Source organism: Podarcis filfolensis (assembly GCF_964270895.1).
Source record: "Podarcis filfolensis genome assembly, chromosome: 3".
Taxonomy (NCBI): Eukaryota; Metazoa; Chordata; class Lepidosauria; order Squamata; family Lacertidae; genus Podarcis; species Podarcis filfolensis.
Genome location: NC_139606.1, coordinates 96,036,817 through 96,059,048, shown reverse-complemented (window position 1 = coordinate 96,059,048; position 22,232 = coordinate 96,036,817). Strand labels below are relative to the sequence as shown.

The 22,232-nt window shown below is 44.7% G+C and overlaps 1 protein-coding gene across 1 annotated transcript in view; it reads left to right on the top strand.

Moving 5' to 3' along the window:
* The window catches only part of SMYD2 (SET and MYND domain containing 2), a 35,931-nt gene that overhangs the window by 11,066 nt on the left and 2,633 nt on the right, over window positions 1-22,232 (top strand). Inside the window, exons 3-11 of the mRNA XM_083605397.1 lie at window positions 5,245-5,355; window positions 7,761-7,821; window positions 9,858-9,982; window positions 11,009-11,076; window positions 12,034-12,136; window positions 15,475-15,585; window positions 17,510-17,630; window positions 19,537-19,711; window positions 21,953-22,061. Of these exons, the coding sequence (XP_083461523.1) occupies window positions 5,245-5,355; window positions 7,761-7,821; window positions 9,858-9,982; window positions 11,009-11,076; window positions 12,034-12,136; window positions 15,475-15,585; window positions 17,510-17,630; window positions 19,537-19,711; window positions 21,953-22,061 (984 nt within the window). The remainder of the gene's footprint in view (window positions 1-5,244; window positions 5,356-7,760; window positions 7,822-9,857; window positions 9,983-11,008; window positions 11,077-12,033; window positions 12,137-15,474; window positions 15,586-17,509; window positions 17,631-19,536; window positions 19,712-21,952; window positions 22,062-22,232) is intronic.

Sequence of the window (22,232 nt, the reverse complement as noted above, 5' to 3'; positions counted from 1 at the left end):
GCTAGTTGGTTCCATTCTGCCTTTCACAATTGACGGATCAAAGCTGGCTAACAACCCCAATTGAATTCAGATAACATGCACAGCTATTTATCTAAAATAGTAACAATAAATTTTGGGTCAAAGGAGCATTAGACCTAGTGCCGTCTTCTTTTTATTCCACCTCAGAAACTGGCTGTTAACAGCACTGTAGATAAGTACTTTGAGAGGGCAGCATTTTACAAGTGTAGATATGTTGAACTAAGTCTTGGGGACACAGGCTGTTTTTTCCTACTATAAAACACCTCTATTCAATTCTTAATAAGTTGAGGTCAGCTAATTATAGTGGATGCAGCCCTTTATTTGTCTTTTTTCTCTTTCAATGTTTGAAGAAGCTCTCAAAAGAAAAGAAAACATAATGGGAAAGGGGGTGGGAGGTTCCCCCCTTCTTTTCCAACCATTTTGTGCTTCCACTAATATGCCTGTTAACTTCCTCAAGAGGCCACCTTGACAGATAATGTGGGTAGTTTTGGTTCTTTGTTTTTAAAGAGAATCAAAATATTCAGAAGTGATAACAGAAGCATTCAGTGAATTTGTTTCCTGGCATAGTCATTTACTAAAATGCTTGTGCCTTTGTGTGGCAAATAAAAAGACCCCAGGGTATGACTTACCTTTAAAAAAATATATGCACAAGTAAATAGGTAAAGGGACCCTTGACCATTAGGTCCAGTCGCGGACGACTGGGGTTGTGGCGCTCATCTCGCTTTACTGGCCGAGGGAGCCAGCGTACAGTTTCCGGGTCATGTGACCAGCATGACTAAGCCGCTTCTGGCGAACTAGAGCAGCACACGGAAACGCCGTTTACCTTCCCACCGGAGCGGTACCTATTTATCTACTTGCACTTTGTGCTTTCGAACTGCTAGGTTGGCAGGAGCAGGGACCGAGCAACGGGAGCTCACCCCGTCGCAGGGATTCGAACCGCCGACCTTCTGATCGGCAAGCCTTAGGCTCTGTGGTTTAACCCACATGTATTAAATCCTCATAATATTGATAGACCCTGTAGGAAAGCTTTTAAATGACAGGCCAATCCTGTAGATCAGGGATGGCAAACCTATAGATGCTGTTGCACCTCAACTCCCATCAGCCTCAGCAAGCTTGGTAGGGAGGTTTAAAGCAGGTTTTCCAACTGTGCAAACTCCTTTTCAGACATCCCCCCCCCCACAAAAAAGCTCCAAATGAACACAAAGCCTGCTTAGCTCCTTGCTTATACAGTGGTACTTCGGTTTTCGAACGTAATACGTTCTGGAAGACCATTTGGCTTCCGAAACATTCGAAAACCGAGGCGCAAAGGGCAGCCTGCAGTTTCAATGGAGAAAACTGGAAAAAAACCGCAGCAGAATCCATTCGACTTCCCATGCACATTGGAAAATGGAAGCATTTACTTCCGGGTTTTCAATATTACTTCCGGGTTTTCAATAAAGATCAATATTTGGCTTCCAAGATGCTTGAGAACCGAGGTACCACTGTATTAGTGATGGTTTCTGCATAGCAGTGAGCAGTTCTTACCTACTATACACAGATAATTCACTTATGAATCTGCCTTAGGCATGCACACGCACACACACTCAGAGTACTTTAAGTGTATTTGCAAGGATGTGGCAAAGCATTACCTGCCCGGAGATGACAGTGAAGAAAAGGAGGTTCTGGTCAAAAAGGTGGCTTGTTTAAATATGGTTTGGGCAGTTTAAGTATTGAAGCAGAGCACATTATGTAATTCGTGTGCATGGTGTTCCTCAGGTATCTGATCTACCTCCCCTATTTTTCAATGGCACATTTTTCAGCTGCACAGTTTCCCCTCAACACTACATTTTGCATCCAGTTGCGTAAAAAACCTTGCCAGCAAGCATGGCTGAGGGCCAAGGATGATGGGAGTTGTAGTTCAGCAGTGTTGCACAGCCCCAGATTCCCCACCCCTGCTGTAGGTTCAGTTGTGGTGAATAAGTAAGGGTGCATTCAGATGTGGGGAATCTTGCACTGGTTTTCCCAACTGTAATGCTGGTACTTTGGTTCCTTTTCTGGTGTTCCTTTCATGCTGTCGAACCAGCTGTGTTATGTGGCTTTTTGACTGATTTGCTAAATTTCATCCACAGCAGTGAGTGTGATGTGTCACAACAACGAATGGACAGCGTCACTACTCCCCCACTCTTTCCGCACATCTGTGCTTCTGTTCCCTTATGAGTCACCCATGAAAATGGCAAAAAAAAGAACTGCATGCTGGTATACAGCCCCAAATTTACTCCCGTGAGTTTTCCAGGTTAAGGGGACAGCAAACTGGGTTTTTTCTGGACTCAAATAACACAGGAATGAGCGCTGAACATGCATTATATTCCATTGGTTTTCTGTGTCATGTGAAAGCTCATGTGGAAACCAACTCTTAGGGAAACTTGGCGGGGGGGAATGGAATAATACAGTGTGAACAAACCTTTCAGAAAGGTGAGAATCACACTTTTCTGTATACATGGCATTCTTCTTATCCTCAGGGCTGCAAAGCTATGTTGCCAACCTAATTTTGAAGAACTAAACAGACAGAAATAAGAAGAATGGTAATCAGAAATGTAAATTCACCTTCCCTCCCCTGGGCCACTATTCTGCTTTTTATATAATGTCAAGGGTTGATTGAGTCTAATTTTTCACACTTGAGAGCACCAGTTTTATGAATAGTGTCCTTGGCTCTGTTACGTGGAATCAAGGATGTTAGGCTCTCCAAATGTGTTTTGGCACCAGTCCAATTTGTGAAAAGAACAATACGAAAATTACATGAGGTTTTTTTTTTATTTATTTTTTAAAGTGAGAATTTCGCTCGTTCATTCTAGAAATCTTCCCCTGCCCCTTTGACCTTTCCCCCTTGACTTGCTACCTCCATGTAGACGTGCCTAGAACACATAGGCTAGCTTTGAGGCCATCTGTGGGAGATTCCCCGCCCCAGCCCCACAGATTCATTCGAAGTATTGGCTTCCGGGGACTTTTGTTATTGTATTAGAATCCTATAGGCTTCTGGCACATCTGTAGCCGATGGAAGCCATTTTGAAGAACCCAATGGAGGTAGCTCATGCTTCCGCTTTGATTTTTATAAAAGCAGGTGCCCTAGCAAACTTGCTTTTCCAGACATTTTCTCATTCTGTCCTTAAATCAGAGAGAAATATTGTCTGCATAGTCGCCCCCCACCCCCTTGAACCTACAGTGTCGTTAATACAGCACTGGGGAGTTGGCTAGAACAATGCTGCCCGCTACCAGTCAAGCGGCTTAGAAAAATTGTGGAAAAGAATGTTAAATGCGGTCCTGCTGTGATCACTAAAAAGGCTGCTGTCACAGTCTTTCCATGCCAGGTATTACTCAGACACTGCTCCCCTCTTCTGCAATATTCCTGGCTTTTATCTTGTTTTGCACAATTCAGCCATATCTTGTCCCTTTAACCACCTTACTAGTTCACATAGCTCAGTCGGATTCTGCCTGAGGAAAAATTTTAATTAACTATGCTTAAAGAATCAAAGGGTCAGGACGGAACATTGGAAGGACATATTGGCATTGTCAATTTTGTATCTTCCTTAACATTTCTTTCTTTTTCTTTTTCTTTTTTCGGAAGTACAAGCCCAAGTGCGGAACGTGGTATTCTACCCCTTGTGTACCAAAATGTTAATTGTTTAGTGAAGAATCTAAGCTGCTACTTGACAACTTCCTTTCTGGTCAAGTGTCAGATATTGTGACCATGAAATAAAGCCCTTTTCAGTCACACACACACACACACACACACACACACACACACAAACAGCTTTATTATGATTGCTTATTTGGCAAATATAAGTGGAGATTTCTGGGAAATATTTCCCACACAATCAGGTTTCTGAATGGTCACCATCCATTTGCTGGTGGGAAACTGAATGCTGGACTTCACGTAGGCCTTTGGCCTAGTCCAAAAAGGCTCTTCTTTGGCTCTTATGCTTATTTCTTGACAACTCTTGGTACTTCCAAAATTTGCCCATTTAATTTTTGTGTTTGTTATGTCCATAATACTCTAGGTATAAAGAACTTAATCCAGTGACTTCAACCAAGTCATTGTCATTAGATAGCTCAGTTTGACTGTTGTGGCCTACCCAATAGATACATGGGCTTAGATAGCATTTATTTCAGAAGGACAAGCTCTTGGGAAGCTGCCTTGTATCGAGCCAGGCTATTGATCCATCCAGGTCAGTATTATCTACACTGGGTTGCAGTAGCACTTTAGGGTTTCAGACGAGGGTACTTCCCAGCCCTGCCTGGAGATGCCAGGATTGAACCTGACACCTTTGAATGCAGAGTATTTGCCCTGTGGTGGAACTGCAGCATCTCCCCATTCCCAGGTCCTTGACTAAGGGATGAGCTGCAGCTGCAGGACAGTTGTGTTTGTTTTGCATTCTCATTCAGAAGGAAAATGCAAGGTCATCTATAGATCTCATTGAGCATTTTGTCAGGAGTGTCTATCCTTGGAGAGTTAGTTAGTTAGTGGGTGGGTCATGAAATGGAAGCAAAGGCTGTGGAGGATGCGGGGGGGGGGGAGGACAAGCAGAGAGCATGTTAAGAGTCCTCTGCACCTTGGCAAGAGATGGGAATGTGGGGAGGCTGAACGGTTTGGGTGGGCAGTGAATCTGACTTTGCCAGGCTCCAGGCCAGCTGGCAGCCAAATCCACAACACTGCTCTCGATCTGTGACCTTGTAACTAGTAGTGATGGCCACCAACTTAGATGATTTTAAAAGAGGATTGGTCTGATTCATGAAGGATAAAGCTATCAACAGCTACCAGACATGATGGCCACGTTCAGGATATGCCTCTGAATACCAGTCGCTGGGAATCACAGGCAGGAAGAGCGCTCTTGCTTTCATGTCCTGCTTGAAGACTTCTCATAAGTCTCTAGTCAGCTACTGGGAGAGCATGGTGCTGGAATTGATGGCCCTTAGACCTGATCTGGTAAGGCTTTTCCTGCGTTCTTAACTAGTCTAGGGTGTGACTTTTATAACATATAGTTTTGGAGCATGTTAAAAACAACCTCATGAAATGGCTCTTTTATCTTCCGATTGGTTCCATCCTTAGCTGACTTTAGCAAGTGTCCTAGAGGAAACACATTTCACTTGACCTCCAGGCCCAGGTGGGGAGCAGGGCATCCTCTTCTCATTTGCAAAGCACAAATCTGCAATGTTGATTTTTTTTTTTTAAATGCCTGTTTAATCTTCCAGAAACAGGACTGGCCCCTGCACAAGCTGGAATGCTCGGCCATGTGTGTGTTTGGGCAGAACTGGAATCCCTCAGAGACCGTGAGACTCACTGCAAGGATTATTGCCAAACAGGTGAGCAGGACCCAAAGACTTCAGCCAGATTTCTGTTTTGTTCTGTTTGGAGATGGAAAGAACCAGGGAAGTGACTGTGTGCTCCAGTAGTCTCCGGTGCAAAGTCGCTTCACAACATCTTGTTTGTGTATACGCCGGCAGTTGCTCCTAACATGAGTAGTGGAAGCATCTGCAGTGTTTGTGCTTAAGAACCTCTTGAAGTACTGTGCTCTTGAACCCTTTCCATCTATTAAGTCACCTCCCTCGTTCTTCATTGAATTTCTCCGTCAAACATGCTTTGCGCAAAGTCTTTGGAAAGCAAAGCCTTACAAATGTAATAGCACCTTTTATTCCCAATGTCCTCGGGCACAAGACTTGACTGCAAGCAGTTCACACAGTGTTTTTGCATTGCATAACGTTGATGTGAAGCTCAGTGAAACAGGGTTTATTAGGGGAACTGCACAAACCTCTGTTTCAGATGCTCATTATGGCCGTGTTGCCGTGAATTCCAAATTCTTCTGTCTGTTTTGGCCAGATTCTCTGCAGTCCAGCTGTCTGGAGGCTATTGGTTCCTTCACATATGACATTACATACACATGGGCTTCTTGGCAGCTTGACCAGGGACAATCTTGTTCCCCAGGCTGAAGACTCAACCAGATGCTCCTCTCACTAGGAAATGAAGCCTCTGTGGCAATATGTCCTTCCCAGATGGAAAGGACACCTTTCAGGGAAGAACGGACCACTTGTACTTAAAAACAGGGAAGGATTCAGAGGAACTGCAATACCTTAAAGACCGCCTCTCCCCATATAAACCAACCTGGACTCTGTGATCCTACTCTAAATCCCTTCTTTGTGTGCCTCTTCCACAAGAGGTCGGGAGGGCAGCAGCACAAGAACGGGCCTTTTCTGCAGTGGCTCCTCATTTGTGGAATGTTCTTTCCAGGGAGGTCCGTCTGATGCCTTCATTATACATCTTTAGGTGCCTCAAAATGTTCCTCTTCTCCCAGTCCCTTGGGTGATGAATACTCTACAGCCTTTTTAACTGTGTTGGGGGTGGGTATTCATCTTCTTTTTAAACTATTTATTTTGTGGTGTTATCTTATGAACTGCCCTGAAGTAGAACCAGAATCTTCGGACGTATATAAATTTAATAATTAATAGATAAAATCCATAGAATTACAGTGTTGGAAGGGACCTTGAAGGCCATCTACATGAACTCACTGCTCAATGTCGGATCTGCAATCAGCTGCAGCATTGCTGGCAGACATTCTGTTCCAATCAATATCTTTTCCCAAGGAACTCTGGGAGTTGTAGTTCGTGGGAAACAGGGGTCTTCTAACAGCTCTCAGCATCCTTAACAAAGTACAGTTCCCAGGATTCTGGGTGGAGCCGTGGCTGCTAAAGTATACTATAGTAGTGCTTTAAATGTTCAGTATGGATGTGGCCCAGGTCTCCATAAGTAGGAAGCCCTCTAAGCTGGAGGGAAATCTGACCCTATTTATGGAGGCTTCTCCCAAGGCAAAATGTGGTTTTCTGAAGCATGTTCTCTCTCACTCATAGAGTGTTCGCAGGGAAACAAAGTGGGACCGGTAAGTTTCAAGGTCACAGCTTTGTATGTTATCATAACGCTCCCAACTTCTCTCCCCCTCTGTAATAATGATTAAAAAAAAATCAAACCTCCTAAACAATGGCCTTTGAAGAAATTCTGTACATTTTGAGAACTGCTTCTGTGATAAGGGTGACCCAGATGCAGTGGGGAGAGAGGACTCTGAAGGCATGCTGGGATGGTAGCTTGCCTGACTCCCCCTGTGCTTCTTTCCTTTCCTTTCTTTTTTAATTTTTTTTAAACACACTCTAGTGGTGATCCACAAACAAAATTAGATGTTTAATGATGAAAAGTCATTGGAATAAATTTGTGCTTTTATAGCTTGCAGGGAAGTGGGAGGGAGCCCTACATGCCATATGAAAGCTAAATATGCAAACCATAGTCCCTGAACCTCAGCTGCTGGGCCACCTGCAAGCCCATATTTAATGGCCAAGATTACAAAGATGTGGCCTTAGGCCAGCGCTGGAGTGTTGCTTTTGAACTCTGTCAACATTGAGATTATTCACTTTCCTCAAAGCAAAGTCTGCCTTCTAATAGCTTGCTGCTGTTAGTTGCTTTCTGCAAATCTGCAGCTAAAAGAAATTACGATTTTCGTTTAAAAATAATAATTAAGAAATACTTGTTCTGTTTGTGCAGGCATTTTCACAGGAGTTTTGGGATATAGTGGCCTAGGGTGTCAGCAGATTTAAACCAGAGTGCAGTTTGTTGACTCATCTGGGCAGTGTGCGTGTATGTGTGTTAGAAAGGACAGTTGTGAATAAGCTGATGGAATGTGTGTGGGATTTTTTGAAAATGTCACTTTTCTTTTCTTCATTACTAGAAAACACACCCTGGAAGGACTGAGTCAGAAAAGCTCCTTTCTATAACAGAGTTTGAATCCCGTAAGTATAGAAAAAAGGAAGACTCCAAGGGTTATTCCATAGGGGGTTCAGAAAGCATTTTGTAGCTGTTCAACAAAACCTGCCTGTTTTTACATCTGTCTCTCTCTCTCTCTCTTCCTGTAGTATTGAGAATGATATTTATTCATCGCTCTTTAGATAAAGTCTCAAAGTGACTAACAGTACATCAAAAATACAATGCAATAGGCAAAAACAATAAAAAACAGACACAATACAGTACCAAAAGGTTACATTATCACTTCTGTTATGAATTATCATTGTTTATCTTGAATACAGTGAGTTTTCGTGGAAAAGTCACAGGCTATATATACCCTCTTTGGCCTTGCTGTTTGCATTTTGCCTCTATAGCTTTGCATATACTAATTATACTGCAATACACAAACATTTTATGCACGTGCTTTTCTATATCTACCTCAGCAAGGTGTCCCATTCTCCTTACCCCCCACCCCGCTGCCACCGCCGATGATTCTATTGTTCCCCTTAACTTGGGATAAAAATGAATTGAAATTCTGGTCCATTGATTACACTTCTGTCTTGTCAAAACAGCCTTCCTGGCAACTCGGGTGACTTTGGTGGATTGTAATGTGAAATTTTAAAACAGCCAGCATTGTTACCAGGGGGCATCTAGTCAGTGATGGTACAGTTGCTTGATAGTGACAGTGTCTTTGGGGCTAATTGCAGGGCCCTCCAGTGTTGAGTTGCATATCTGTCACTGCCAGTCAAATCTGACATGTCCTCGGCGGTTGCCGCATCCCAAATGCTCCAAAGGTGATCTAAGGAGGAGTGAAGGCCTGTGTGTGTGTGTGTGTGAACTTATTTCCCCAGCTCAAGGCAGAGCTCAAAACTGAGCCGCTATTAAGAAGGCTGGAATTGCCTGTCAAGCATTCGTAGTGTTGCTCTCTTCCTCGGTGCTGCCAATAAGGGGAATAAGCGAGCACAACCATGCACATATTAGAGAACAATAATGTCCTAGATTTGCCTTCCGCTCAGTCGGAACACCTTGAGATGCGGTCATGAAATGCAGCTGTCTCTAGGAAGAAATGTACAACTTTTGTGCATTTGACAAGAATACCACTTCATTATATTTATTGCATTTTTAGGAAGACCATTTAAAAAAAACCCCACCAACCTTCTGGCTTTAGCATATTAGGTTGTTTAATGTGTCACTTTTTTCAGGCAACTTGATGCTGAATTGAGCAGAAGTGGGCTGCAAGATCACATTTTTATGCTGTATGTGGGGGGGGGGGGAGAGAAGAGTTTGGATTTGATATCCCGCTTTATCACTACCCGAAGGCATCTCAAAGTGGCTAACATTCTCCTTTCCCTTCCTCCCCCACAACAAACACTCTGTGAGGTGAGTGGGGCTGGGAGACTTCAGAGAAGCGTGACTGGCCCAAGGTCACCCAGCAGCTGCATGTGGTAGAGCAGATACGCGAACCCGGTTCACCAGATTACGAGTCCACCGCTCTTAACCACTACACCACACTGCATCTTCTCCCCCCCCACCCCCCTCCTGCCACACACACACACTCACTCACTCTAGGATCTCTATCATTTACTGAAGTCTGGCGTGGCATTTATCAATATTTTATTTTCGATTGATTGTTTTTTTAACCAGAGTAAAAACCCAGTTTTGATGTCCTGTGAGCAACTGTTCTTCCCACACAGGGAGGCCTTTCATTAGGTGTCATTTAATTCAGTGGTTCAGTGGCCTACTTGAGCATTCATTAGTGGTGCATCGACAAATACACAAAAAGATTACACAGTGCGTTTCATAAGCCAATATTATTCCCAGCTAATATATGGGTAGAAATGTGCCAGCTGTTAGATGCTTCCTGGCATTGTTCCCTTCCACAAGGCCTACAAGGAGGAAAATGATACTCCCTGCAGTTCAAAGAAGCGTTCTTGTGACTGATTCTCTTTTCTTCGAGGGCGTCCTGTCTTGAAGCAGACTTCGCTGCACTTCACTGCAAGTAAATTGGCCTTTGTATTGAAAAGGGATTTCTTTTCCTTTGCAGATCTCGATAAGCTCGACAATGAAAAGAGAGAGTTGATTCAGAATGACATCTCAGCTCTCCATCACTTTTATTCAAAGCATATAGAGTACCCTGACAATGCAGCTCTTGTGGTCCTTTTTGGTCAAGTAAGATGGATTTTAAAAAGGGGGTAGGGGGTTAGGCTGGATCCAAATGGCACCTTTAGGGGGCATGTGATCTTGCACTGAACCAGAAATACAGGAAGTAAGGTTGAAAAAGAAGCTTAGAATTGTGTGCAATTTTGTGTGATAAATCCCACATTTTGGGCTCTGCCAGCCCCACAAAACTCTGTCAGATGGGACAGGAGGAATGGTCTTTGCTTCAAAATGGTTTAAGGGTGTTGCATGCACTGAATTGAATCATCCCCAAAAAACCCTCTTTTGGAAGCCTCCTAGTGGTTCTGGAAACCAAAGCCTTGGCAAATAATTTTATGCATGTTTGCACATTACATTTCTTCAGTATTTGTCCCCAAAATGTAAAGTGTGGAAGTGATCTATGCAGTTCTCATTCCCCCCCCTTTTGATATAGCCTAGTACTCAGTCCCATTTTCTTTAGCATTCACCCTTTTTATTTGTTGTTGACTTTCTTTAAAAAAGAAACAATAATATGTATCATAGAGTAGATATACAAAATGCAAACCAATACATAAACATACTGAGCACATATTGTAAACATAAACACCATATATTAGGAAATGATTTTTTTACAAACATTGAGATAGTAATGTTTGATGTTAGTACATGACATGAATGCTGTTGTATACACATTTTTAAAGATGCTGCTGTCTAAATGATGTAATGGAAGGTACGGCTTGGAACTGAATGTCATTTTGAGACTGAGAATAACACACTCAGCTGCCTTTTCGCCCCACCTGGTTCCAGGATGCTGACACACTCTACTGCAGCTCAGCCCGGCTGCTGCATCCTTAATCTTCCACTATAAAACTAAATTGCAGGCAAACTCTGACCTCCCTTCTTGTAAAGCTAGTCGCTCAGCAGCAAGACTTGATTAAGAATAAGCAGCATTCTAATCAGATTAATCAGGATGGTGCAGACAAATATGGTCACTTAGGCATGCAATGCTCAACAAGCCAGCGGGTTTTTAATTTCTCTCCGTCTTTCCCTTTCTCTCAGGTGAACTGTAACGGCTTCACAATTGAAGATGAAGAACTTTCACACTTGGGATCAGCGATATTCCCTGAGTAAGTGTTTTAGATGCAGTATCTCCCCCGGGGGGGGGGGGGAACACACACACACAATATCTAAGATCTATCAATTAGTTTCCAACAACAACAACAAAATCCCCCAATGCTGTAAGTTATTTGCAAAGCTGAGCAAGACATTCCTTTCTCAGCTCTTGGAGTCCTGCACACGGCTCCCTTCCTCTTTGTGTTGAACATCTGTGCCTGTCTTATGAACCAGGTCCTCACCGTATACCAGGTCTGAGTGGTCCAGGATCTCAAAGGGCCAATACTCGGGCCAATACGGTAGTTGCCTTGAAACTGTTGAGATTTTAAGGTGCTTCGCTGTGGCTATGCTGCAAGCAGCTGTTTCCTAGGACTTCACTTGTGGAGGTGAATTCTATAAGCTGATAAGACATTTTGTTGTCTTTGAGATTCCTTCATGAACTCGCAACTTTGCCCTGATCGTACAGTTGTAATAATAAACTTCATAAAGAGACTTTTGAGCTGCTTTGCACATAACCTTAAATCAAATACAGGCTTGCTGCAAATGCACAGGTTTCCAGAAAGGCGTTTGCGGCTGCTGAGCTACTGCTCTGGTCCTGCTGCTGTTGCACTGCTGTGAGCTAAATCATGGTTTGCCTTAGTGAGCCATCCAAACCCAAGCTCACGGTTTGTTTCACTCCAAGCAAACCATGGGCTTTAACCAAGGTTTGTCTGGAGGAGACGAGCCTCCACCATGTTAAGCCAAACTATGGCTTGCTTTCCATGAGTGTAATAGCAGGAGGACTGCAGGTGCGACCCATTCCCCAGGAGCCCTTGCACTTGCACATCTGAGCCATGGTTTGGCTTGGTGTTATGTGCAAACCAGCCCATTCAACACAGGTAATGGTATATCCTGCAGTATACAGTTCTCTTCCTTGTGGTCTTTAATATTGCTGCTCATGGAACTAATGGGTGCCCTTTTGTTTTTGTCAGTGTGGCGCTCATGAACCACAGTTGTTGCCCCAACGTGATTGTCACCTACAAAGGGACCGTGGCTGAAGTCAGAGCTGTGCAGGAGATAGAAGCTGGCGATGAGGTAACTGTGCAGTGAATGCATGCTTTCAAGGGATGGGGAGGGACTGGTTTGTAAAACACAGGGCCTGCCGTGCACCTGCGGTGTGTCTTTCCATCTGTGTGGTAAACTCATCCTCCACACCCCGTTTGAGGATTCTCCCCTTCATTTCCAAATCCAGTTATGACGATGTGGTCTTTAAACTGGCGGAGCCAGCACCTCCCCCTCTCGAAATGGTGACTTCTTTCTCTGACAGAAACCACACCTGGCATTTAAAGGAGATCTTCTGTCCAAAATGGCAGCTCCCTAATGAGGTCTCCCTCACCTCTCACCACAAGTATTAGCCAGACTTAACCCATGTTTCTTAAGCATGTTGTTTAACCATGTCGTCCTCCTCTCTCTGAGGAACGGGGATTGGATGTAAAATACAGTCGTACCTCGGGTTAAGTACTTAATTTGTTCCGGAGGTCCGTTCTTAACCTGAAACTGTTCTTAACCTGAAGCACCACTTTAGCTAATGGGGCCGCCTGCTGCTGCTGCTTTTGCATCGCCAGAGCACAATTTCTGTTCTTATCCTGAAGCAAAATTCTTAACCTGAAGCACTATTTCTGGGTTAGCGGAGTCTGTAACTTGAAGCGTATGTAACCTGAAGCATATGTAACCCGAAGTACCACTGTAGAACAGTGCAAAAGGTTAAAGGCATGCTGTTTTTCAGCAACAGAATCACGGGTATTTTCCCCCCTTGAACTCAGATTTGAAGAGGTCCCTTAAATAGGCCAAGGGTAGCTTGTCCCCCTGCTTATTTAACTTATATGCAGAATTAATCATGCGAAAGGCTGGGCTGGATGAATCCCAAGCCGGAATTAAGATCGCCGGAAGAAATATCAACAACCTCAGATATGCAGATGACACAACCTTGATGGCAGAAAGTGAAGAGGAATTAAAGAACCTTTTAATGATAGTGAAAGAGGAGAGCGCAAAATATGGTCTGAAGCTCAACATCAAAAAAACGAAGATCATGGCCACTGGTCCCATCACCTCCTGGCAAATAGAAGGGGAAGAAATGGAGGCAGTGAGAGATTTTACTTTTTTGGGCTCCATGATCACTGCAGATGGTGACAGCAGTCACGAAATTAAAAGACGCCTGCTCCTTGGGAGAAAGGCGATGGCAAACCTAGACAGGATCATTAAAAGCAGAGACATCACCTTACCAACAAAGGTCCGTGTAGTTAAAGCCATGGTTTTTCCGAGTAGTGATGTCTGGAAGTGAGAGCTGGACCATAAAGAAGGCTGATCGCCGAAGAATTGATGCTTTTGAATTATGGTGCTGGAGGAGACTCTTGAGAGTCCCATGGACTGCAAGGAGATCAAACATATCCATTCTTAAAGAAATCAGCCCTGAGTGCTCACTGGAAGGACAGATCCTGAAGCTGAGGCTCCAATACTTTGGCCACCTCATGAGAAGAGAAGACTCCCTGGAAAAGACCCTGATGCTGGGAAAGATGGAGGGCACAAGGAGAAGGGGACGACAGAGGACGAGATGGTTGGATGGTGTTCTCGAAGCTACCAGCATGAGTTTGACCAAACTGCGGGAGGTGGTGGAAGACAGGAGTGCCTGGAGTGCTCTGGTCCGTGGGGTCACGAAGAGTCGGACACGACTAAACGACTAAACAACAACAGCTTCAGATACTGCCTGCAACATGTCAGGCCGGCCTGTTTCATAACCTAACCCACTCCACTAGTCCACCACATGACTACCACTCCCTTCCCCACAGATCCATGCTCACCTGACGTTCCCACGAGGGGCGAGGACATCGTTTACTTTTGCTGCATTCCAGAAATCCCAGTTGTGGGGTTATTCAGGAAAATATTTACGTGTTCCCTTTGAATGCCTTATACTTATTCATTTATGTAAAATAAAGACGATTAAACGGAATAACAGCAGTGCCAACAGAAAGAGTGTGTGTTAACAAGTTGGTAGAATATTCCTAATCAAGGGAGTATTGAACTCCTGGAAAAGGTTCTCTGCCATTCAATTAGCGCAGAAGCGCAACAGATTTGTCCTCTGTGGCGTGGCCTGTGCCTCCACCTTCTGGCTCAATGTCGGTACTGCATGGGAAACCTGTCAAGATTTCTGTGTGTCTGCGTGTGTGTTTAGATTGGCTTCCATATTTTCTGCCTGGAGAAAAGCAATTGAGATGCACTCACTGTAGGATAAAAACAAGCAACTGCAAACTAAAATCAACTTGCCCTGGGCATGTTGAGAGAAGGTGAAGGACACACATGCACACAAACAAGAGCAGGCTCGATGAAAAACCATGCGTTGGCGCTGGAGCAGATATATGTTTGGTTTTCCTTGTAGCCTTCTAATTTTATTATATTTTGGGTGAGAAATTTTAAGATCAGCATTTGAAACTTACTGTCTTATTTTATAACCGGAAGAAAATTCTTTGAGTTTGCGTGTATTTGTGTATTTGGAGTTCTGTTTTCTGCTTCTGCTTCTTCTTCTGGGCAGATAAGATACTTTGCTAGCCAAAGCAAACTGAGTGGCTGTTTACTTTTTTGCATCCACAAAGAGGCTTAGAATAAATGTGTCTCTGCCTATATGCCCTTCTGTGTTCAGACTTGCAGCAAAATTCAAAATCCAACAAAAACAAATCTCAAGATTCCGGCCATGATATAGAACCCTGAGGTCATCTAGTCCAACCCCCTGCAGTGCAGGAATCTCAACTAAAGCATCCATGGCAGATGGCCAGCCAACCTCTGCTTAAAGTACACCGCCTTCCAAAGGAGTCTATTCTCCATCTATTAACAAGAGTATTGGTGGTATCGAACAAAACTGATCTGCTGACGCACATAATTTTGGTTGTGCAGTGGAACTTCCCCTTCCCTCCCCTCCTTTTGGGAGATGGTGGGTCTGGCTCCCCACAAGGTCTGAGGGACAGTGGACTGGCCCCATCCTGAAAAAGTTTGCTGACCCCTGGCTTGGAACCTTCTCCAGGGAATCTGATAACATCAGGTTCCCAACTGCAGGAAGGCCTCTGAGCTGGATGCAGTTAGGCTCCCTCTTCAGAGAGTTAGAAATGGAGCAGGCATGGATAGGGATGTTGTGTGTGCACCTCCCCACTTTAAGCTGACACATGTTCAGCCATTAAAACCTTCAGATTCTATCAGTAGTAAACAAACTGAACTTGGGCTGTATTTTCCTGGGACTTAGCCCTGAAACCTGGCGCATTGTGCAAATGCAGCAAGTTTCTGGCCACTCACTGCAACTAGTATGTAGATCAGTGTATGTTTATGTATAACCTGTAGCATTTTAATATCTATCTGCTGTTATTATATTACCCGTCTGTCTTTTCCAGATTTTTACCAGTTACATTGACCTGCTATATCCCACAGAAGATAGGAATGATCGATTAAGGGATTCCTATTTCTTCACTTGTGATTGCAGAGAGTGCATTACTAAAAAAAAGGTGATTGTATTTAATAGAGTGCACACGCTTTATTTATTAAGATTTATAGCTCGACTTTATAGCAAAGGCAAAGCATTTTTTTTGTTTGGGTTCTTTACCTCATCATCATTTATTACCATCTAATATCTATATTGTGCTTGTAATATGATGCCTTAAAGCAGATCTGTGACATGGCGTACCTCCTGCTTCCAATTCCCATTGGTGCAGCTGTGTCTGGCTTATTCAAAGTCAACCATTTAGACTGCGGGAGTAGTGGGCTCCACATTAGTTACTCCCGTTGGGCTCCAGCTCCAGGCATCTCTGACTACTGACCATGTTCCCTGGGGCTGGTGGAAAGAGGAACCCAAGAACCATCATGTTGGTTACTCTTTGTCAGAGCTGGTTCAGCTGCACATCAGCGCAGAGACTCAGAGGTGAGCAGCAGAGTTGATTCTCTATTCAGGGAAACAGAATACAGACAGAGAAACCTACGGTCAAGACTGGCCCCCAGTAAATCAGTTGTCTGAATTGACAATCTGGGCCTCCCATTTCTCCCTAAGTCTCCCCTCTGTCTGGCTGTTTTCCCAGCAGACTTAAACTCCCCCTGTGCTCTTTGCTCTGCTACATTCAAGGCCCTCCATGCCCTTGGAGACAAGGGAGGAGGAGGGATGAATATAGTAGGACTGCTGCAATCTATTGCAGCCTCACCCCCTACCTCCTCCCCAGCTGCCTGTCCTATGTCTGCAGTGCTTTCCGTCTCCTCTTCCTCTCTCTCACTGAAGCCTGTTGCTTGTTCTATGAGTATAGGGCAGTATACAAATTTAATGCAGAAGCATCAACATCCAACCCTTCTGGCCTTCCCCCTTCATCCTCTGACCTGTTTTCAGTGTCCCACCGCCACCCCCCAGGCTTCGAGCCTTCCTCTTCTGAGGCTTCCCGAGGGAGTTCTCCAACTGAAGCCTCCCACCACTCCTCATCGTCCAGCCAGTCGCTGACACCCTTGCAGTAGGGCTGTGGCTGAGCGCAGTCTTACCCCCTGTTCCCCCCATAAAGCTTTGCCACAATCTCTCCCTCTCTCCAGAGAGCAGATGCAGCATTTGGGATGATCAAGACATTAACCTGAGAAATTTGGGGAAAGGGTGTGTGTGTTAAGGGAACATCTCCCAGAAAGCAGCTTGCTGGGGGAGGGGGAATAGCCACCATGCTAGCTCCCCAGAAGGTGGGTCACCGGGAGGGATGTTGCCGCTGTGCAAATGCACCAACGGAGCCAATCTGGTGTTCCTGCTGGTGCATTCGTACTGCACCAACCTCTCCCCCACCTTGGCCTCCCCATACAAGCAGCAGCAACCCACCCACCAGGAATTCAGCGCAGTGGCTCCACCCGCTTCTGACAGGCAGCATTTGAGTCTCACGCCATCCAGGGTCCAAAGCAGCCCCTTTAGTATGTGGCATCTTCAGGCAGTGCTTGAAAAGGTTCCTGCTTAAAGCCCTAGAGTGTCGTTGGATAGGGAATACTGACTCTGTATAATGGAGCTTCCTATCACCCTAACGGTGTGTGGAAGACATGGGTAGGCAACAGGGTGCCCTCCAAATGTGGCTGGACTGAAACTCTCATCATCCTTGACCAACGTGGCCATGCTGGCTGATGGGAGTTAGAGCCCGCCAACGCCAGAGAGGCGTCCATTGGCTACCCCTGGAGATAATCAGTCAGGGACCCATGCAGATGCTACAGCGCTACCCTCATGTCCTCTGTGAGAAACTCTGGTTAAATTTTATCATGCTTTTAAGTTCTCTTCTTTTAACAGATCCCTATAATCTCTCTCTCTTTCTCTCTTTCTCTCTCGCTGTGTGTGTTTTGCACAGCTATTGTTGGTTTCTGTGTGGATCTGCTTTTTGTCTCGGAGCTGGGGGAGGCCTTGTAACTCTCTCGCAACTCTTCCCTCAGGACAAAGATAAACTGGAAATCCGCAAGCTGAGCGAGCCTCCATCAGCAGAAGCAGTGCGAGATATGATCAAATATGCCAGAAATGTGATTGAGGAATTCAGGAGGGCCAAACACTACAAATATATCCTTTGGTGTTCTCTTTCTCGCTCGCTCTCTTTCTTATCTGTGCTCTCTGTTTAAGCTGAACTTTAGATTCAATTGAGCAGCCTCATTTTGTTGAGGCATGTCCAAAAATGCAATTCCCCAGCGTCAGGCTGCTGTATTCCTCTCTCATCTCCCCCCACCCCTTGCTTTGTTTCTCGACCCCAGAGTTTCTTTTCCAGCGAGTAGGTTTGGTTTCCCTTAGAGCTGAACTTGGCTGCAGTAAAGCAAGGTAGAAAGTGATTTGCAACTGCTCTAGAGTGTAATTTTTTTGACCAACAATGCAAGAAAGGGAGTGTGCAAAGCTCTTTAGTCCAATACAGTAGGTGCGTGCGAGACCCTCCACTGATTTAAGATTTCTTTGGGGTTATTTTACATAATTGTGGGGTGATTCCAGGTGGGTAATGCAATCCTAGCCCAGCCCAAGGATGGTCAAAACAACAGAGTCACTGCCACAAATGGAGCCCTGTTGCTTCCTACTAACAGGGTCGACAGTGTAGAGGGGTTTCCTCTCTAGTAGCTGGACTGGTACAGGATCCAACAAATTTCAGGGTCCTATCCTGGCAGTGGGACACGGGTGGTGCTGTGGGTTAAACCACAGAACCTTGGACTTGCCGATCAGAAGGTCAGCGGTTCGAATCCCTGCAACGGAGTGAGCTCCTGTTGCTTGGTCCCTGCTCCTGCCAACCTAGCAGTTTGAAAGCACCTCAAAGTGCAAGTAGATAAATAGGTACTGCTCTGGCGGGAAGGTAAATGGCGTTTCCGTGTCCTGCTCTGGTTCGCCAGAAGCTGCTTAGTCATGCTGGCCACATGACCCGGAAGCTATACGCTGGCTCCGTCGGCCAGTAAAGCGAGATGGGCGCCGCTACCCCAGAGTCAGCCATGACTGGACCTAATGGTCAGGGGTCCCTTTACCTTTACCTTTATCCTGGCAGTAGCTTTGTGCTGGAGGTCAGGCCTCCAGTGCAGTGGAGCCCCCTCATTGGAAGTCTGTGGGTCTGGGCCTGGAAATAGGTCCATGTTTCATTCTCACTCCCAAGCTCCATATCTGATGCTTCAGAGGGGCGTGCAACCCAGTGCAAAGCAAGCTGAATACTGCCACCCAACAGTGCCTCTGTCTCAATGGGCTTACATTTCCTCTTGTTTGCCTGCATTGTCTTATCACGGATCCCAGACAGGGGCTCGGAACCTTCCTGGGAGCTGATGAAAATGCCAGAGAGAGACTAAGACTGATAATATTTCCCCCCAATTCCATTGACAGTCTTAGCCAGCAGTTTCATGTAGATTTTACAACATCATGTGGGAGATGATGGAATTATGTGCTCCTTCAAATGCCTGGGTATAAGAGTCCACCACCTGACCGTTGAGCTATCCAAGCTCAGGACCTCCACTCAAGATACCTAATAATAATGTTCAGATGCAGTTTGCCTCTGAATGCCATCTGCTAGGAACAAATACTTGAAGGGCTGTCATGGCAAAGATGGGGCAGGCTTATCTTCTGATGCTCCTAGAGAGCAGTGGAAATGGCAAGGAAACAGGTTTTTTAAGCTAAACCTCAGGAGAAAAGTCTATGCAACAGGGGAACAAACTGCCTCCAGATACCCTGGGCTTCCTTTGTCTAATCAGAGGCCCAGGAATGTCTTTCTTGCATCCTGCATTGCACTTCTGGAGTGGAGCAGGAACTTGGACCACATGAGCTCTTAAGTCCCTTCCAACTTGTGTGTTTCTGCAACGGAGCAGGGCTATACGTTTCTGTATGGAACGCTTGTGATTTTGCTTAAGAAGACTTGGCTTTTAAGGAACAGGTGTTCAGCTGTGTAGCCCTGGAGTCATAACCGGGTATTTGTTCCCCACTTACTTTCTGTGCTCCTTAATTTTTGGCTTACCCCCAAGTGAACTGCTCGAGGTTTGCGAGCTTAGCTTGGACAAGATGGGCGCTGTGTTTGTTGAGAGCAATGTTTACATGCTGCACATGATGTACCAGGCTATGGGAGTCTGTCTGTACATGCAAGACTGGGAGGGTGCTTTGCGCTACGGGCAGAAGATTATCAAACCATACAGGTAGCGTTCCTGAATTTTTCTGTGTAATTTGTATGATGTAGTAAGCCGAAATGTCTCTAAAGAAACACACCCACCCAAACACACCTTCACCTTCCAATTCAATGAACTGATCTCATTAATGACTGTTTCTGTGTAAGCCAAGCCTAGCAGGTAGAAGCAAAACAAGATAATTATGTGCTTGTTATCCCAAGAAACCAACTCCTGAATTATTTACATATTTCGGAAGCGGGGCTGTCAGCTGATTGAAGAATACTTAGTTGATTGTGTGAGGTTTAATGTTATTTAAATCTCCATATGATTGAAATGGTAGCTTTGAGGGAAGAAGGAAAGCATTTTGTTGTAACTGAATGGGAGAAGGAACATACAAGTATGTGTTGCAACGGGCATAATCTTGGAGGTACTCCTTCCTGTGTGATGGAAAGTGGGAAATCCCCTTAGAATTTTTCTAGAACAGTCCTTGCCAGGTGCAATTTTTATATGAAACACGGTTAGCACTTTTAAAAAGTAGGTTGTCTGGTGATTCAGGAGAATCATCCTAGTAGATAAAATGTCTCCCCCCGCAAGGTTAGATTTGATCTACCGAGATAAATCACTCAGTGGAGGAGGGGTTAAATCTGCATGACAATTTTTATTTAAATACATATATTTGAACATATTTTATCCAAAATATATGCATATTGGTACTTGTTTTCTGCTGGAAAAGTGGAAACTTTGGAGAAGTGCAAAAACTGCACATTTGTCTAGGAATTGTAAGTGGCTCAGAAACTACAATTAATCCAGAATGGGGCTTCTAGATTAGTGACTTGGAGCAGCTGCCGGGACCATATAACACCAGTCCTAAAAGATCAACATTGGCTCCCAGTTCATTTCTGAGCACAAATCCAACTGTTGGTGCTGACCTTCAAAGCCCTAAATGGCTAAACCAAGAAATCTTTAATAAAAAATACTTTTTTAAAAAGCCCTAAATGGCTTCGTCCCTGTATACCTGAAGCAGCATCTCCACCCCCATCATTCAGCCTGGACACTGAGATCCAGCTCCGAGGGCCTTCTGGCAGTTCCCTCCTTGCGAGAAGTGAAGTTACAGGGAAACAACCAGAGGGCCTTCTCGGTAGTGGCACCCGCCCTCCCATCAGATATCAAGGAGATCAATAATTATGACTATTTGTAGACATTTGAAGGCAGCCCTGTATCGGGAAGCTGTTAATGTTTGAGGTTCTGTTGTGTTCTTTTATATTCTGTTGGAAGCATCGCCCTGCAGCCCATGCAGAGAGGAGCACTACCAGCAGCATGTTAAGCCCAGAGACTGTGGAATTGCGTGGCACACCCTACCGTTGTGTGTGAGCCAGTCGCAAGGCTGCTCAACGAATTATCTCGGGGCATAATTTTCTCTCCAGCTGTGGAGTATAAACGAACGTCTCCCTTTGAATCAGATGCCAGTATGAAGTCATAGATCAGCTGGTGGGGAGCGGTGACTGGGAAAACACAATGGCACATTCTTCCCCCGGAGCCCGAATCAGATTTATCACCCTGGTGATTTGCCTAGGTTTTTGGGGTTTTTTGGTGGGGGGACTTGGAGACTGATCTTCTGAGCTGGTTTAGCCTGGCTGCGCAACCAGCGGCATGCTGACATTGCAGCTGCAAGATCTGCTCACCTGATCTCTGGTCTAAGTGTGTAGTTTGCCCTGCAAAAGTTTGAGCCTCATTTGACCAAAGTCCATTTCATAAGACAATCACAAATTGACCGTGTGTGTATATGTTGGCAACAGCCGGAATGCGTTAGCAAAAAGAAAGAAAAGTGGAGCGCACCAATAATTCCTTCCATTGAAGAATAAGAGAGCAAAGTATATGCCTGTGGGGTTATGTCTGAATAAACTAATCCCGTGAGATCAGAGTGGAAAGGCGAAGGGAACACTTTGATAGAATGGAATAGTGGCAGAATAGAGCACATGCAGCTATGACACAGTTCCTTGATTTATTAAAAGTAAATGGATAAATGTTATTTTTACAAAGTATTTTATTCTTTGTGCAATTTGTTTTATGTTTGTCCTGTACAATTCATTTGGTGAAATTGTTATGCATGTTTAAAAAGAAAATGGTAAATCAACCATTATCAATAATTGCATAAAAGGAAGGGCAAGATGTGTGTCTTGGCCTGCTGAGCTGTTGCAAACAAACTTTGTAGAACTGAGGTTTCAAGTTCTGGTGAAAGCAGATGTTGTTCCTGTTTTTCTTTTTTTGCAGTAAACATTATCCTTTATATTCCCTCAATGTGGCCTCCATGTGGCTGAAACTGGGGAGACTTTACATGGGCCTGGAAAACAGACCTGCTGGCGTTAAGGCTCTCAAGAAGGTATCCTCACCCAGCCCCTTAGATGCCCTTATGACATGCATATAAATGTTTCGCTTGGGTAGAAATTCTGAACTGCCTTTGCATTGCTATAGTACTTAATTTTCCAGCCACCTTCTACATCTTCCTGAATTGGCAAAGTGAAAGTCCTCCTCCCATTCCAAAATGATTATT